Here is a 17071-nt window from a genome sequence, read left to right on the forward strand (position 1 = left end):
AAGCTCAAGGTTCCCTTCTAGTTGTAAAAGATACCAGGATCATGTTCTGCCTCTCTGAGTCCTGGCTCGCCCTCTATAGAAGGGGGACAGCAACAATGACAGAGGAGGTGGGAACAGCCTAGAGTCTCTAATTCTGCAAGCCTGGTGAACAGGTGCCTGGTTTGTCCAAAGGGCCATTTCTCCTGCTGAATGCAGAGCACATGCTCCTGAAGGAATGTGGCCACAGGGCAGCTGAGGTGTGGGAGGCAGGCTGGACCTTCCACAACTCCCAAAAGGCAGCACTGCTAGGGAGGAAAACATCAGAAGCCATCCTCGCACCTCTTCCAGGGGTCCGAGAGACAGACAGACAAGCAGACAGACAGAGCACTCTCCAGCTGGGAGTCTGCAATGGCTAGGCAACCCCATTCTTAATGCAACCACTGATGGCCCTGGCCTCCTGAGGAGGGAGAGGGCTGCAGAGATTAGGAGGAGAAGGGCAGGCCCCACTGACAACCATAAACACACACAGCGGCTGCTGCCCATTAGAACATTTATTTCTCAGAGAGAAAATAAGTTTAAGACAGTCATATTATAGTAGGTAAAATTAACTTTTGTATTCTTTACAAGCATAGATTTTTCTCTGTTTATTACCTCTCTTATACCATCTGTTATAAACAATTCTAGAAAGCAAATAAAGTTACTTTCTACAATAAATAGAGCATCGTGTGCTTCACAGCAGACGCGACTGAGACACATAGGCCCCATGCCACAGCAGGATCTGAGCCGTTTCCCGTTCTAAAAGAGCAGTTTTAAAAATGAGACTCAGAGACGGAAAGATTCAAAGAGACTAAGAAAAAGAAAAAAGGAGAGAGAGACTAAGAAAGAGAAAGTGTTGGGAGGAAGAGACACACAGAAAGAGAAAGCCCCAAGATCTTACAACACAGGTTGAGACAAAGGTCACAGAGTCCACAGCCGACCGACTACCTGGGGAGGGGGGACGTGTTGGCTCCTTTAAATAAAACACACTGTGTGCATTTAAAATACTCAGCCACACAATGGAGGACTCCTGTAATGGAAACTACAGGCCTGAATAATTTAGAACAGTATTTTACAATTATATACACTATGTCCTTCCCTAGCCATAGGCATTGTAGTTTTATTATTGTACAAAATCCAAAACCCCGTCCTTTATTATGTTATAGAGAGTTTTGTTGGTTCCCTTTTAAACTCTGGCTCGTGTCCCAAATGTATAAGAAGTCGTGGCGGTTGGTTGGTTGTATTTTTAAAAAGTCAAGTGCGTAAAAATGGCAGTGATCTCCCCAGTGACTTCATTTTGTCCAAAACTCCCCTATGAAAAATTTAAAACAATTAAAAAGAACGTCAGGTTAAAAATCAACATGGCGATCAGTGGCCGGCAACCTGGCCCTGCAACTTTGGTGCTTAAGAGGTGAAAAGAAACATCAGAGAACAGACATCGAAGCCTCTGAAAGTTGTGTTGGTTTGTCAGTCAGCATTCCCCCGTTTCACAGTTTTTTGTTTTCCCTTCTGTTTTTGAGAAGGTAAAGGTGGCGAGGGGGTTGAAGGAAAAGAGGGAAGGGGACAGAGGGTTTGAAAGAAAAGTGCTGCGCTCCCTGGAGTTAGGAGCAGCAGAGGCTGGGCAGGGCAGAGCACAGCACAGGAAGATGCTGGACTATAGGCCCCTCGTCATCCCTGGTGGTAATGAGAGCCTAGAGGCTGCAGGGACACAGAATGAAAACCCATGAGGAGGCTAGGAGGATGAAAAGAGCAGACCTGGCCAAAGGGCACAGCTTCACAGCCCGCAGAATCTACGTGGACAGATGGCCACGGGCACCAGAAGCCTGGTCTGCTGATGGGAGCCCGCCCAGCCTGAGCCCACCTCTCTGCAAGGCAGAGGCCCGAGGCCCCGCCTCAATCCCAGGGGGCAGCTCTCACAGTCTGGCCTCTGCTGTTTGCCTGTAGCACATATAAGGGGAGGGGAGGTGTGCTGGTGAAGGGGTCACCCAAGTGGTAGCTAGCAGCTGGCCTCAAAGGGAATGAGACATAAAAAGAAAAAAAAATCAGTTTGGTGATGGTTTCTGTCAGTTTGGCACAAGAGAGAGCTGGGAAAGGAACACAGGAGAAACAGAGGCTGGGCAGAAGATGGTTCAGGCAAGAGGCAGGAGGAGGGTGATGGAGGGAGAGAGGGTGAGCTCCGTGGGATTCCCGCAGGACAAGAGGCAGGAGGAGGGTGATGGAGGGAGAGAGGGTGAGCTCCGTGGGATTCCCGCAGGACCCGAGTGTATCCACAGCACCTCTGGGGTCAGCGTTAGAGCCTCGCTCACCCTGAGGTGTAGTTAGCTGGGAGTGGGTTGGAGGGCACCAGGCACACCCTTGAGCAAGCCCAAGACCTCTTGCTTTCCAGGGCCAGTTTATCTCCGTGGCTGGGCCCAAGCCACACAGCTGTTTCTACTTCTAACTGGTTCTTCAGTGGACCAGCCCCGGGGGAGCTTGGGTGGGAGTTTTTGGCACAGCAGGCCCACCAGGGGAACCACGCAGTTAGTCAAAACTGGGGCCTTGCCCGTGGGGAGGACACAGCCCAGTCCCTGGCCTGCCATGGGAGGGGGAAGCTGCCAGCCGTATGCCCGGCTGGGGCCGGAAGAGGCTTCTCTGTGCCCTGCAGGACGGAGGCAGGGCGGGCCCCCCCTTACAGGTAGCTGGAGGTGACGAAGGAGTGGGGCCCCCGCACTCGGCTCAAGTGGATCATCGCGCGGTCGTAGGCCACCTGAACTGACTTGCGGATGCTGGTCTTGCGGCCTTCCAGCATCTTGAGCTTGTCCACAGTGTCTTCCACACCCAGGGGCAGGACTTTGTCCCTCGGAAGCCACTGCCTAAAATATAAGCACAGTAAGAGGCCTGGACCATAGTGGGTCCCACAGGAGGCTCCTCTGGACCCACTTGCCCATGACCAGCAAAGCCAGGGGGAGGGGACAGGGAGAGGGAGGCAGACTGGGACGCTGCGGGCACGCGGCCACAAAGGGACTTATTTTGTAGCCAGGCCCTTACTTGGGCCCCAGGACACTTGGCTTAGAAGGCTGCTGGAGGGAAGCCCATGTGCCCCTTGGGAGACTAGCTAAGCCATCTGGAGGGCTCTGAGCCTCGCCCTGCGTTAGGGAGTCAGGCAGCTATGTCAAAGAAGTGGAGCTGATGCCAGGAATCAATGAAATGATTTCTGGTGGGGCCTACACCTGTTGTTTTTAAAAGATCCCTGGGTGAGTTGAACATATGGCTGAGAGCCCAGCCTCTGGAGCCAGATCCTGGTTTATATCCCAGTTCTAGCTATAGGTTCTTGGCTTTCTGAGCCTCAGCTTCCTCATCTGCAAAATGGATTGGGAGGGGATTAATGAAGATTTAAATGAGGATCAAATGAAATCACTCATGTAAAGCAATCTGCATAAGGACATGGAGTAAATGCTCGACAGATGATAGTCATTAGCTAGTCCTGCCTCCCCACTCTACAGAAGCAGGGGTGAAGGAATCCTCCTGCTGGCCTTTTTAAACCAAGAGCAGACAAGCCCCTTGGAGTGCGTTCTGCACTTCCCACAACTCCCCACCCACCCAGGACTGAGACACGCATTCCCGCAGCCACTGGGAGCAGTGGCAGATTATAGGCTCTCAAGTGAGTCTCTCTCCAGGAATCACCCCCACCAGGGACAGCCAGCATTCAAGGCCTGGTTGATGTTGGGGTACAGGGGCACAGCCCCCATTTCTAACATCTCTAATGAGCTCAAACAGATCAGCTGTGGCCTCTGCAGCAAGTACACTGCAGTTCAACTGCTTCCTCTGCCTAGGGCTGCACTCCTCACCCTTCATGCCCACAGCTCTTCCCAAGAAGCGTCCTAACACAAATCTCCATCTCAGAGTGCTTCTCAGAGACTGATATACCAAACCCCTCAGTTACCATTAACACTATTCATCACTGTTATTCCTAACACTAAATTACTACTATCATGGCAAACGCAGAGACTAGCTGCTGGCAGGTAACCTTTTGCTTTCAACTGAGCACAGAGGCAGAGTGGCTGAGTCCACAGCCCTGTGTACCCTCAGCACGTCAGCATTAAAACAGCATCCCAGTCAGGCTCCCCAGCCTGCGTCCTGGCACACCCTCCCAGTGGCAGCACGCACTCACCAGGTGCGTTTGTTGTCAAAGAAGAGGACAAGGAAGAGCTTCTCTCCAGCTTCGGCCTGTTTCTGCTCGCCCAGCTTCAGCACATCCAGGGGGGGAACAGGGATGGGGACACCATTGTGCAGGAGGCCCTCCCGGGGCATCTTGGGGTCGATGATCTGAAAGCAGAGGGGAGAGGATTCAGCAAGGGGCGGACAGGGTGAACTGTGCAGCCTGCTGCAGGACTAAGCACTGAGCCATCCTACACCAGAGCTATGCAGCAGACTGGCCCTGCCTGACTCGGTGAGGGAGGGGCTGACCTCTTCCAATGACCCTCAGTACCCCAAATGTAAATCTCGACTCCATCTCCCCAGACACCGTTCTAATCCTTGAGCTCTTTCCAATAAGAAAGCTTGGGCCATCAACTCTCAGGCCCCAAAGCTGAAAGAGAAGTTTGGGAAGCCAGGGTCGGGGATTATCAGAAGTGAGTGGACTGTCTCTGACGTCCAGGTCAGATAGATAAACGCGTTCCTCCCAATGTCCCTTAAGGGAGAGGAGTCGAGGTCATCTATTTCCCTGCCAATTTCCCTTTAGAACCTGTATAATTCATTTTGAACTCTCAGGGGCCTTCCTAGACACCATGGCTGTGAAAAAGGTTTTGCCTCAGCTAGAGGGTCCACCCCCTCGGTTTCACCTAAACATATTTTCTGGTTACCCACCACCTTCTTGTCTATTATCCTTCTGGTGTGTAGACCAGATACAACTTTAACATCCCATGGTAAGATTAGAGAGAAGCCAAGAGACTGAGCTTGGAGGGCTGCTGGAGAAGGGAGAAAGATGTGGCTGGAAACAAGGGCCACTGCAAAAATCAGTCCTTGAGGCTGCATGCTCCACAGGGGCAGGGGCTCAGCAAAAGGCCTGGTGGCATCAACACAACAATAACTCGCCAGTCTACAAGTACTGACACTTACTGAAGCTCCTAACTAGTCGCATACCATCTTATTTCTTCTCTTGCTAATGCTGAGAAGTCTGCTGACAAGTATTAGCCTACAGAGGAAAATGCCAAGCACAGAAGGATGCAGCTGGCTGGGACAAAAACCAGGCACCTGGACTTGGGGCTGGACTGCCCACCACCTCTTGCACAGCCCCTGCTATGGCTGATAGTCTCTGTGCACCAAGGCCAGGGAGACTTGGAAACTTACCGAGGAAGCAGCTTTCCCCAGAGATGGAAAAATCGTAATTCCTATACCCTGTCCCAGGGGGCCTCTTCTCATAATAATAAATTGCTCTATTTACTTCTGGGTGTCTGCCAGCTTCCTTACATCCGTTTCAAGATAAGCAGCTAAAAGCAGGTTCCCTGGTTAAGAGTTTACTCCAAGGAAGAACCAACCCTACCCTGCCCCCAGCTGTGTGATTTGATAAAAACTCTTACCTCCCAGCCTGTCTGTCCCTCCTGGGACTGATGCTAAAGGTCCTGATGGGAACCACCAGACAAGCTCTCCTGAGCTTCCTCAATCACCAACAGTGGGGCTAGTGCCTGGCTGGGAAACTGGGGGCAGACTGTGAAAAATGTCCCCTCCAAGGGCAGAAGCAAGATGGGCAAGTCTCCCTCTTAAGGAGAGGTTGCCTCTCTTTTTAAAGAAGACAGAGGCAAATGTACTCCAAAATAATAAATAATGGGCCACACTCACTCAAATGTTTTGCAGATGTAAAGTAACATGGAAATAACGTAAATATGTAATTTTTACAGAAAAACTTTTTTTAAAGAACAAGAGCCCCAGAAAATTAAAAACCACAGTCACTATATGTGCAAGTACATAGTTAAGTACATAGAGGAAAATGACTGGGAGAATACAAACCAAAATAAAAACAGAGGTTGTGTTCAGGTGGTGGGGTTTTCAGGTGGTGGCTGAATTTAATTGCAAAAGAAAATTACAATTAAGAAGATAATTAAAAAGGAAAAAAAGAGACCAGTTTTAGACTGACTTGTTTTGGGAGATTTAAAAAGATAAAACCAAACTTGCATAGCCTTAATCTCTCCTTCAACAACTAACCTGGGGGTCTCACCGAGAGCAGAGGGCAGAGCCTGTGAAGGCAGCCCCAGCCCAACCTCTCCAGCGCTGGGTCACAGTGTGGATTTCCCTCCTGCCCCTGCTAAGGAGAGGGGAGGCTGGCAGCATGGGTTCTGATATGACTCCAACAAGAGGTATAACCTCTGGGAGCTACAGTTTCCTCACAAGTAGAAAAAAGATCAGAGTTCTTGCACTCTTTACCTGAAGAAGCTGCTGTGAGACCAGAAAGAGCCATAGACACAACTGAGCAAGGAGAAGCTCAGAGCTGTGTGTGCACACATAGGCTGGCAGGGTGGTTCTCAGCTCCCACTACAGATCATTGGAGACATTTAAAAAAAAAAAATATTCATGCTTGGGTCTGGTTTCAGAGTCCAATATGGTACTTCTGAGATGGGGCCTCAGTATCTGCATTGTTTAAAAAATTCCCCGAGGTGATTCTGCTGTCTCAAAGGTTAGAATCAGTATTTACCAGGGCCAGATGGACATGACCTTCCCAATCAAGGTGGTAAAAATAGAACTTTTAGCTATTATTGGTGGGAGTATAAACTGGAAAGTGAAAGTGTTAGTCGCTCTGCTGCTGTTGCTGCTGCTGCTAAGTCGCTTTAGTTGTGTCCAACTCTGTGAGACCCCATAGACAGCAGCCCACCAGACTGCTCTGTTCATGAGATTCTCCAGGCAAGAATACTGGAGTTGGGTAGCCATTCCCTTCTCCAGGGTATTGAACCTGGGTCCCCTACATTGCATACAGATTCTCTGCTGAGCCACCAGGGAAGCCCCATATAAACTGGGGTTGCCCCTAAATTTCTAAGGGGCAACTTGGCAATTTGCATCAGAATTTTGCATATGCCCCAAAGAAGACATTCCTAAGAGTTCTTCACTGTAAAGAAATAATCATAGACGTGCACAAATGTTAAACTACAATGATGCTTACTGCTGGCTGTTTGTCACAGTGAAACATTCAAAATGATCTAAATGACTGACAAGAGAATGGTTAAAATAAGGTACATGCATACAACTGAAGATGACGCAGCCATGACAGTGATGCCGATAAACAATGTTTGATGGCATGAGACACGCACGCTCATGGTGTGCTGTTAAATGAAGGGAAGGTTAAACACCACATGGTCTAATATTTATGCATTAAACAACAACAACAAAAAAACAGGGCTGAGGGTATACATCAAGAGGTAATCTCTGAACAGACGGGACTGTGGGTGATTTTGAACTCAGTGGCTCAAAACACAGGCTCAAACAGTGGCTCAAAACAGGTTTTGACATCACACATTGTCAAATTCCAACCCTGCCACTTAAAAGCTAGATGACCATGGGTAACAGATCTTCAGTATTTTCCCCTACAAAATGAGAATAATCATACCTTTCTCCATATTTCAAGGACTTAGCATGACAGATGTTTAGCCAAACAGCTAAGCATTATTAGCAGATTTTATAATTCTCTACAATGAGCACATATAACTTTCATGCATAATAATAATTTTTCCATTTAGCAAATAAATATATTCTATTAAAACCCTTAGAGCCCTAGCCTCTGTGTGCATACTGTAACCTATTTTAAGTACCCTAAGCCTAGCTGGTGTGACCCATGCAGGCTGGGATAAAACCTCCCTCCTGCAGCTAAAGGCACCCTGACTCCCAAACACACTCTGCTGGCTTGATCCAATCAGATAAGCCCTCAAGGCAAGGTAGGGGCCAGAACCCCCCAGGGGAGGGAGAATGGAAGGGCAGACTCACCAAGGCAGGGTAGGAGGGGTAACCTCGGCACTTGGCCCACACCAGCTCCAGGGGCTCCAGGTCTCCGCGGTCTTCAAAGGGCATCAGGAGGCTTCTGCCTGGGGTGGGGGAGGGGAGGAGACAGGAGGGCTTGGAAGAGTGCCCAGGAGGCCTGCCTGGGGCCTCCATTTGACTGAAGCAGTCCAGGAATGAGTCAACAACATCCCCTCCACCCTTCCTCTTCCCTACCCTCTCCTGAGTTCTTAAGACTAGATTCTGAAAGAAAGAAAGTGAAGTCGCTCAGTTGTGTCTGACTCTTTGTGACCCCATGGACGGTAGCCTACCAGGCTCCGTGATCCATGGGATTTTCCAGGCAAGAATACTGGAGTGGGCTGCCATTTCCTTCTCCAGGGGATCTTCCCAACCCAGGGACTGAACCTGGGTCTTCTGCGTTGCAGACAGACGCTTTACCGTCTGAGCCAAGACTAGATTGCTGCTGCTAAGTCACTTCAGTCGTGTCCGACTCTGTGTGACCTCATAAACGGCAGCCCACCAGGCTCCCCCGTCCCTGAGATTCTCCAGGCAAGAATACTGGAGTGGGTTGCCATTTCCTTCTCCAATGCATGAAAGTGAAAAGTAAAGTGAAGTCGCTCAGTCGTGTCCAACTCTTAGCGACCCCATGGACTGCAGCCCACCAGGCTCCTCCGTCCATGGGATTTTCCAGGCAAGAGTACTGGAGTGGGTTGCCATTGCCTTCTCCAAGACTAGATTAGGGGTCAGCAAACTTGGTCTTTAAAAGGTCAAATAGTACATACTTTAGGTTTTATGTGCTACATGTCTCCGCTGCAGCTACTCAACTGCTGTTGTATCATGAAAGCGGTCACAGGTAATTCCTAAATGAATGAGCATTGCTGTGTCCCCATAAAACAATTTCTGGACACTGAAATTTGAACTTTATATAAATATTTGTATTTCAAAATATTAATATCATTCTTCTTTTGATTTCAATCATTTGAAAAAAAATGTAAAAACCACTCTTAGCTCATGAAAGTGAAAGCGTTAGTCACTCAGTCGTGTCCAACTCTTTGTGACTCCATGAACTGTGGCCCACCAGGCTCCTCTGTCCATAGAATTCTCCAGGCAAGAATACTGGAGTGGGTTGCCATTTCCTTCTCCAGGGAATCTTCCCGACCCAGGGATCAAGCCTGGGTCTCCCGTATTGCAGGCAGATTTTTACCAAGTGGGCCAACAGGCAACAGGTTACAGTTTGCTGACCTCTAAACTAGAACCCTAGGTTGATGTTCCTTGAAAAAATATAACTGCTTCATTACCAGGAATACAGACTATAAGGCAGCTTGGCAAAGCCACAGACTGCTCTCTGGGCCTCCCTGACTGGTGGGCCTCCGGATGACAGCTTCGTGGAAAAACATGCCTAGGACAAACATCCCAGAAAAACTAGCTGCTAAATGAGTTCTTTTCTGACAGGGCCACCCCTGGCTACAGGTCACCTTGCTGCACAGCACTCAGCAGAGGCTCTCTCTGTGCCTGTTTTGTCAGAATCTTGCACAGGGCAGGCACAAGTCTTCAGATTTCTTTGTTCTCCACCTAACCACTAGCACACAATGGGTCCTTCACAAACATCTCTGAACACAAAGAGGAACCTCCCTTCCCCTTCCCAGCCTATACACTAGCAATGGTGAGGGGACCACACTCGACTAAGGAAAAATGCCCAAATTCCACAGAGTAGAAATTATGTTCCTAAGGAAACAGTACCTCCCATGTTTATAATTTTTTTAAAAATGTATCACTGGTAATGAGGTCTTGTTTTCTACCTACTGAATCAATAGCAATAACCACAAAAAGATAAAATCCAGCATGATTGAAGAGTCAGGCTGTGGGGACACTGGTGCAATCATATACTGCTGAGGAAATTGGGGACCAGTCTAATCCTTTCACAATATAATCTGGTGGCAAGTCTCAAGAGCCGTAAAAAAAAGTATGAACCATCTGTTCCAGTAAATGCTTTCCCTGGGAATTTGTTCTTAGAAAAATAACTTTTAAAATGACTGAGAGGCATTTGGACAAAAATATGGGTTCACTGCATTATGTATTGTGTTAAAAGTTGGAAATAACCAAATGTCTAACAATAAAACAAGTAAGTAAATGATAATGCATTGACTGGAAAGTTAACATTGAAAAAACAAAAATATGAAAGAGCATGAGTTCTGCTTTAGCATTCTGTTAAAAATGTGCCTGAAATAAATGGAAGGCAACGTAGAGAAATGAAGACAATGGTGTTAAGGTGATGGAACAGCGAAAGGTTGGTTTCCTTTTTAAATCTCCTTTGGCATCACTTTAATAATTACATGGTTCTTAAAATAAGAATAAAATGTCACTACCAGAAGCACAAAGTATGTGCCAAATCCATTCCCAGTTATGCATTAGATGCTGTATAAGTTAATCCAGACATGAGCCCTGCCTTCTAGGCACTGACAGTCAGACAGCAAGGAAATATGCAGGCATGCATTCATCAACACACATATGAAAAAAGAAATGGATGCTAAGGGAAAATAAAACAGTTCGGAATAGGAAATAGGGGAAGAGAAGCCCTGAAGCCTGTATGTTAGACGGAAGCTTCAAGGACAGGGCATCCAGAGTGCACGCCCTCCACGGGATGGCTGGACACAGCTGTGCTCAGAGGACAGCTGGCCTGCACCCGCCCCACCTGAGCACCACCTAGTCCTCTCCTTCGGCTCTGCCTTGCCCTTCATTCCCTCAGGCCCAGGAGATGACATCCAAGTACTATACTGTTTGGACCTGCTGGAATAGACTCTCTCATGGGGAGAGGGGTGGAAGCACTGGATCACATGAAATTACAAGATTATGTGTGAAATTCAGTAACATGGAGCAGACTGGAAATATCTGTCAAGAATACAAATGCATACTTCCTTCAACACAGCAAGAGTATATCTGTAGATATACTCCCCAGGGATACAAAATGAGCTTTGTACCTGGTTGCTCACTGCAACACTGACTATGACAACTACATGAAAACAATCTAAACGTCCATCTGCAGAGGGCCAGCTGAGTACGCAACAGCACTCCTATGTAGTGGGGCATTAGGCAGCCAAAGAAAAGCACAGAAGAATCTCCAAGATACATTATTAACCGAAAAAAGGCATGGTTCAGAGGAATGTGCATGTTAGGCTTCCCTGCTCACTCTTGAATATATGCACAAGTTTTTGGCTTGTATACGTATGGATTACACCTGGAAAGACACAAAAGAAACCACTAAACACTGGCTCGTTCTGACTTTTTTCACCAAAGTCACTTATTCAAAATAAGATGAATTATCTAAGAGGAAGGGGACATCTCCCTGCCCAGTGTCCCCGGGTCTGGAGGAGTTCAGGGTCTGGCTGTGGCTCTTCGGAAGGCCTGGTTCCCCCAGATGCACCTGCAGAGCACTCCTTACCTGAGCTGTTGTAGTCGGAGTCTCCATTCACACCTTCCAGGAAGGGTACTCGAGACAGGGCTGGCTTCCCTCGGCTGCGTTTGGGAGGTGTCCGACCACTGCATATAGGGAGGGAGAGGGAAGTGAAATGAGCAATTTAAATGACTAACACATCCACTTCTGCTGTCCCATTTCTGCTAGGGGCAGAGTTGCAACAACTCTTCAAGGAGAATGGTTTCTCACCTTCCCCTAAAAATTCACACAAACCCATGACATACTTCTTGACCAAAATGTTCCCACGAGGCTTAAGGAAACATTTCACCCATGTGGAAGGACTGAACTTGGAAAGCGAAGCCTGTTCCCCTGCCCAGGGACACTGGATTTTACCCAGAGGGTAGGTCACCTCAGGCACTTGTCAATCCTTCCACAGTCTAAGCAGTCTGGCCATGAGGAGGGCCTGTTCTCATATCCACCAGAATCCTTTACTCTGTGGTTCACATAGCTTGTCTAAGAAACCAATTCCTTTTTGAGGCACAAAAATCTGCCTCATTCCCAAATTTTCTATAATGGACATGCCTTACTTTAATTAGGAAAGACATTTTTAAATTGGAAAAACAATCCACTTCTCACTTCTACTTTATGTGTGTGAAGTTTTTCTTAGACAGAGATGGATTTTTTTTAACTAGCAAGCAGACGGGTTTTTTTTTTTTAATACGGTTATTGCAAGGAGAAAAAAAATCATATATTAGATAAAGACTAGATGATAATAGGCAAAAATGAGACTAGTAATACAAGAATAATGATACAACTGGAACCCACATAGGCACTAGTATTTTTAAATTGCTTCCAATGCAATTTCTAACGTACACCATAGTTAGAAGCCTTGGGCAAGAATGATGTGGCTATGGTATTTTTTTCCAATCAAACTTTAAAAACTATTACTGCTATATGCTGCTGCTGCTAAGTCGCTTCAGTTGTGTCCGACTCTGTGTGACCCCATAGATGGCAGCCCACCAGGCTCTGCCATCCCTGGGATTCTCCAGGCAAGAACACTGGAGTGGGTTGCCATTGCCTTCTCTGGTTACTGCTATATAATTATTCCAATAACAAAAGTGCTTAAAAGACAGGCCAACAACCTGTAGCAGGGCAGAAATGCTTAAGAAACCTCTAGTAGGATAAGAAGAGGTTGAGGTTAAGACTGGTTGGAGAGTAGAGTGCTCCTGTTTTACTGAATCATAACCGACTTTATCACGGTCTTACACAGAAAACCCAGCACAACCAGAACCTAATTAATCATAATCCTTCACTAACTAGCAGGTTGGGAGCTTTCTTCCTGCTGGTCAGGACCTGTTGGGGAAAAAACAAAAGAACACCCAGTTCATATTCAGGATTCAGTTCCCATGCACCCTACAAAAATCTGTCACTGGGCTTAGAGAATCTGAGTCCCTATAAAAATGTAAGAAATGGCAGTTCTATTAGGAAAGCCTCTCCAAGTTTACATCATGGATCTGGGGAAGACACCTCCAAATACAATAGAGGAGGTTGCAACCAAGTGGCTGTGAGAGAAACTCTGGAGCCAGACTACCTGGGTTCAGAATCTGACTCTTCTACTCATTCATTCTGTTACCCTGAGCAAGTTAGTTAACCTCTCTGAGGCTTGTGTTCCCCATGTGATAGTATGAGGATTTAATGGGTTAATGTACAGAAAGCAGTGCAGCACACACTAAGTACTCAATAAATAGCAGGTATATAGTAAATATTGTTGTATGTGCAGGCTCAGCCCCTAAGTTGTATCCAACTCTGTGACTCCATGCACCAGGCTCCATAGGAGAGCCTTCTTCTCCAGGCAAGAATGCTGGAGTGGGTTGCCATTTCCTCCCGCAGAGGATCTTCTCTACCCAGGGATGGAACTGAAGTTTCCTGCATCTCCTGCATTGGCAGGCCGATTCTTTACTACTGAGCCATCTGGGGAGCCCAAATATTATTACATAAAAGGCACTGAATTTTAATGTCTCACTTTAATATTATAAATTACTAATGTTATACTATAGGAGGATGAGCTCTGAGAAGGATGAGCTCAATGGGATAGGATACAACACCAAAACTAGATCCCTCTTTTCTTGTTTCACAGAAAAAAGCACAAGTGACTCAATCATGGCTGGCATTTCAACCCTCTCTCCAAGTTACCCAGGCCTAAGCAGACAGCCCAATCTGTAAGTATTCTGTTTACTGGTTTAACATTTATCTCTCCTTTCTAGAAGATAAACTCCATGAGAACAGACATCTTATCAGGGCTTAGAACAGTGCCTGGCTCAATTAATAATTGAGCAAATGACCCATAGAAAAGAGGGCAGCTCCAACCTGCTCAGAAAATCATTAGAAAAGATAAAGGCAGAGACAGGAGGGGAAGGGGATGGGATTAGTAACCAGAAATTCTTTCAAGGTTCTTTATCCTGCAATCATATGATTCCAGTCTAATTAATAAGGAAATCTTCCTTTATGTACTTACCACCACAGTGTTAAGGGGGGAGGAGAGAAGGGAGGGAAAGAGAGAGAAAGAAAGACAGAAAAAATTCTGTGGTTTAAGTTCTTAATCCCCTGTTTCAAACCCTGAAATTCTACTGAGAACCACTGAGTTAAAGAGGAAATGCCTTCCAAGGGCATTGTTTCCACAGTAAGCAGGAACCCAGAGATACTGGTGGCTTTGGCATGCTCTGCAGCAAGGCAAGCAGTGTGAACAGGCAGGCTAGTCAGGGCCCAGCCTGGCCTGGCTTGCTCCTCTGGCTCACAGCTGGGAAGAGTGCCCTTTGTGGAGGGAGGAGCCCAACACACCTTCTACTTTTAGTCATGGGCTAAGCGGGGACAGTGTGATAACCTGACTCCTACCCCAATGAACTGAGTTTCCAGGCACCCAATCTTTGAAAGGAGTCAGGAATTTCAACCCAGGACCAGGCTAGCAGCATCCTGTAAGATCCTGAAACCTCTGCCTCTTCTCTATGCCTAGTATCTGTATTTACCCATCCACTCCCCTTTTTACTCTAGGGCTGCAACAAGGAGAGAGAAAGCTAGGACATATCTGAGGCTTTGTGGGGAAAATCTCAAAAGACCCACTGAAAGCTGGGCCTTGCTGTGGTGGGGGAGCAGCCCAGGCCCAAGGGGCAGCGCCAGGGTAAAGTGAGAACCCAACAGAACTGTTAGGTAGGTAGAATAGGGAAAAGGAGTCCAAAATGGCGGTGGCTAAAAGACAAGGAGGTCAAAGGAAGGTCCGAGGACCAGAGTGAAGGCTTCAGGCAGAACAAACAGCACTCCTGGCTAAGCCCAATTTGCATAGGGAAGGCCCAGGTAGAGGAATAAACATATAAAAGGAGGAGCCAAAGCGTTTTCTCACGGACTCTCTCTCCCGCGTGCGTGTGCTCTTTTCTTTCTCTCTCTCTCTCTCTCTCTCCTGCTATCTTCTAAATAAAATAGAGCTGTAACACTGATTTGCCTAAGAGCTGTAGCACGGTTTGTCCAAGACCCAAGAGCTGTGATGCGCCAAGGGCTTTAATGTCCGTCGCTCCAAATCTTTGTTGTGACGAGACAAAGAACCGAGGAACATACACTCGCGTGACATCTATGGTGCCGTGACTTGGATATAACCTGGCTGAAACAACCGCCACTGCCATTTTGGACTCCTTTTCCCTATTATACCTACGTAACAGAACCTACCCCCAGCCTGCCTTGGAGGCAATTCAAACAAAGACACAGAGTTTTCTGGTGCTGTCCTGGGATCTCTTCCCCCTGCTCTGAAACCAGGATCCATCCAGTTGCCATGTGGAGGGACCACGAGGTCAGCCTTCAGGGTAAGTCATTTTCCCTTTGTGGCACCAAGAGTCTCCCATTTCCAAGAGTTCCACACTCCCTGGTATCTTGCAGAGAACACAACACAGAGCAGAGATTCAGTAAACTCTTAGACTTGGAAGATACATGAAGGTTCTGCTCTCAGAAATCCTCCCTTTAGGTGAAAGAATGGGAAGAGAAACCCATCCCTTCCCAGATCAAGGATGGCAGAAGAGCTAGGGCCTCTGTCAGAATAAAGTCAACACCAACCTTCTTATCTGCTCATTTCTTACTCCCACACCACACTTCTAAAGAGGCCATTGCTATGACACCCCAAAAAGCAAAGGACAAAACCATCTATAACTGGGTTATCTATGGGCTGGGGAGTGGGTGGGGACTGGCTCAGATGTCAGCTTCCCTGGGCAACACAGTCCTGGCTGTCCCCGTCCCCTGGAGCCCATTCAGCTCTACAAACCCTGCGAAGCACCACTCCTCCCCTGCAGTCAGATCAGGCCTGACAGTCAAGGGTCATGGCATTCCCTAGGAGCCACCAGAATCACAGACAAACGGCCTCAGGAAATAGCAGGGGTAGGGAAAGGAAAAAACTGAGATCAGCGGGAGGAGGTTCAATCTGCAGCTGAAAGGAAATTAAATGGAGAGGTAGCACAGCTGCCGGCAAAGCTCTGGGACAAGGGCTCTTACCTGCAAGCTTCAAAGGCCAGTCCACTGCCGAGACCCAAACTACATTCTGAGTCAGATCCACTTTCGGTGTGTTTTCCAAAGCCGTTGGTCACACCTGCCAAGGACACACAGAGTGAGCCTGAGTGCAGAAACCCCCAACCCCTGACACGCCACAGCGTGAGGCAGCTGCCTTGGGAGGGCTCGGGGAGGAATGGTGGAGAGGCCAGCAGGCCCCTTCTCTAGGGAAATGGGTCTCGGGTGGTGGAGAGAACCTGATGAAGTTGGGTGGGAGATGGTGGGTAGCGCAAGGAGCAGACACTGCATTTTCCTTCCCAGCCTTCTGGGTATTCTTGAAGGAAAACAGCCCACAACTCATTCTAGTTACTGTCACTTGACTACAGTGGGAAATACCAAGGCTTCCTCACTCTGGCTGGCTCACGAGACCCTGAATCTGCTTCTAATTTCAAGCCTCAATTATCGGGGAGTCTCCTCTGCCTCTTGGGGAGCCCACCCACCTTGCCTCTTCAGATAAATAGTCACACACCCTATCCAGCACATGGCTGGCAACAGCTAGCTTCATTCTTTTGGGATGGTGTCAGGGGAGGTTGGGACCGGATAAGGGCTGTGTCAGCCACACCCTGAGATATCTAGCATACCTAGTCAAAGTTGAGGATGGGGGAAACTTTTCAGCAGATCCAGAGAGATGAGACGTTCTCAGGATGGGGAGTCAGATTCCCTGGGTTCTACACTAGGCTCTGAAATATGGGTCCCTTTTCCAATTTAAGCCTTGGCTTCTCCTTTCCTAAAGTGAAGGTAATACTTTTTTACTTATAGAGGATGCTATTAAGTATGAATAAGGGAAGGTCTGTTTACAGCAGGAAGCCCTTCAGAGGCAAATGAAGACTGATCATCCCAGGGACATAACTTTCATCTGCTCTGAATTCTTCAACTCTCTATCTACCTATCCAATTCCCAACCACAATCCAGAATCCTACAAGTCTTGAGCCAAGTGCTCAAGAGCTCGAAGTCACATATACCTCAGCCAGAAAACTGAAGCAAGTCACACCTGTGAGAGAGCAGGCGTCTGAGCCAACACATCCGCGCCCTAACCTGGCTCTGCCTCTAACATTACCACCTCAATTTAAATCACAAAAGCCAGCTGTGCCTCATTTGTAAAGG

The 17071-nt window shown here is 47.6% G+C and overlaps 1 protein-coding gene across 3 annotated transcripts in view; it reads right to left on the reverse strand.

Annotated features, from left to right (window-relative positions):
• Positions 1-510: 510 nt before the first annotated feature.
• The window catches only part of BRPF3 (bromodomain and PHD finger containing 3), a 36890-nt gene continuing 20329 nt past the window's right edge, over positions 511-17071 (reverse strand). For all 3 annotated transcript variants that reach the window (XM_070361302.1, XM_070361301.1, XM_070361300.1), the window contains exons 9-13: positions 15914-16007; positions 11414-11511; positions 7963-8060; positions 4166-4320; positions 511-2867 (exon numbers count right to left, since the gene is read on the reverse strand). In XM_070361302.1, coding sequence (XP_070217403.1) covers positions 2684-2867; positions 4166-4320; positions 7963-8060; positions 11414-11511; positions 15914-16007 — 629 coding nt within the window. In that variant the 3' untranslated portion in view covers positions 511-2683. The remainder of the gene's footprint in view (positions 2868-4165; positions 4321-7962; positions 8061-11413; positions 11512-15913; positions 16008-17071) is intronic.

The sequence above is a fragment of the Bos mutus genome, chromosome 23 (genome assembly GCF_027580195.1).
Source record: "Bos mutus isolate GX-2022 chromosome 23, NWIPB_WYAK_1.1, whole genome shotgun sequence".
Classification (NCBI taxonomy): domain Eukaryota; kingdom Metazoa; phylum Chordata; class Mammalia; order Artiodactyla; family Bovidae; genus Bos; species Bos mutus.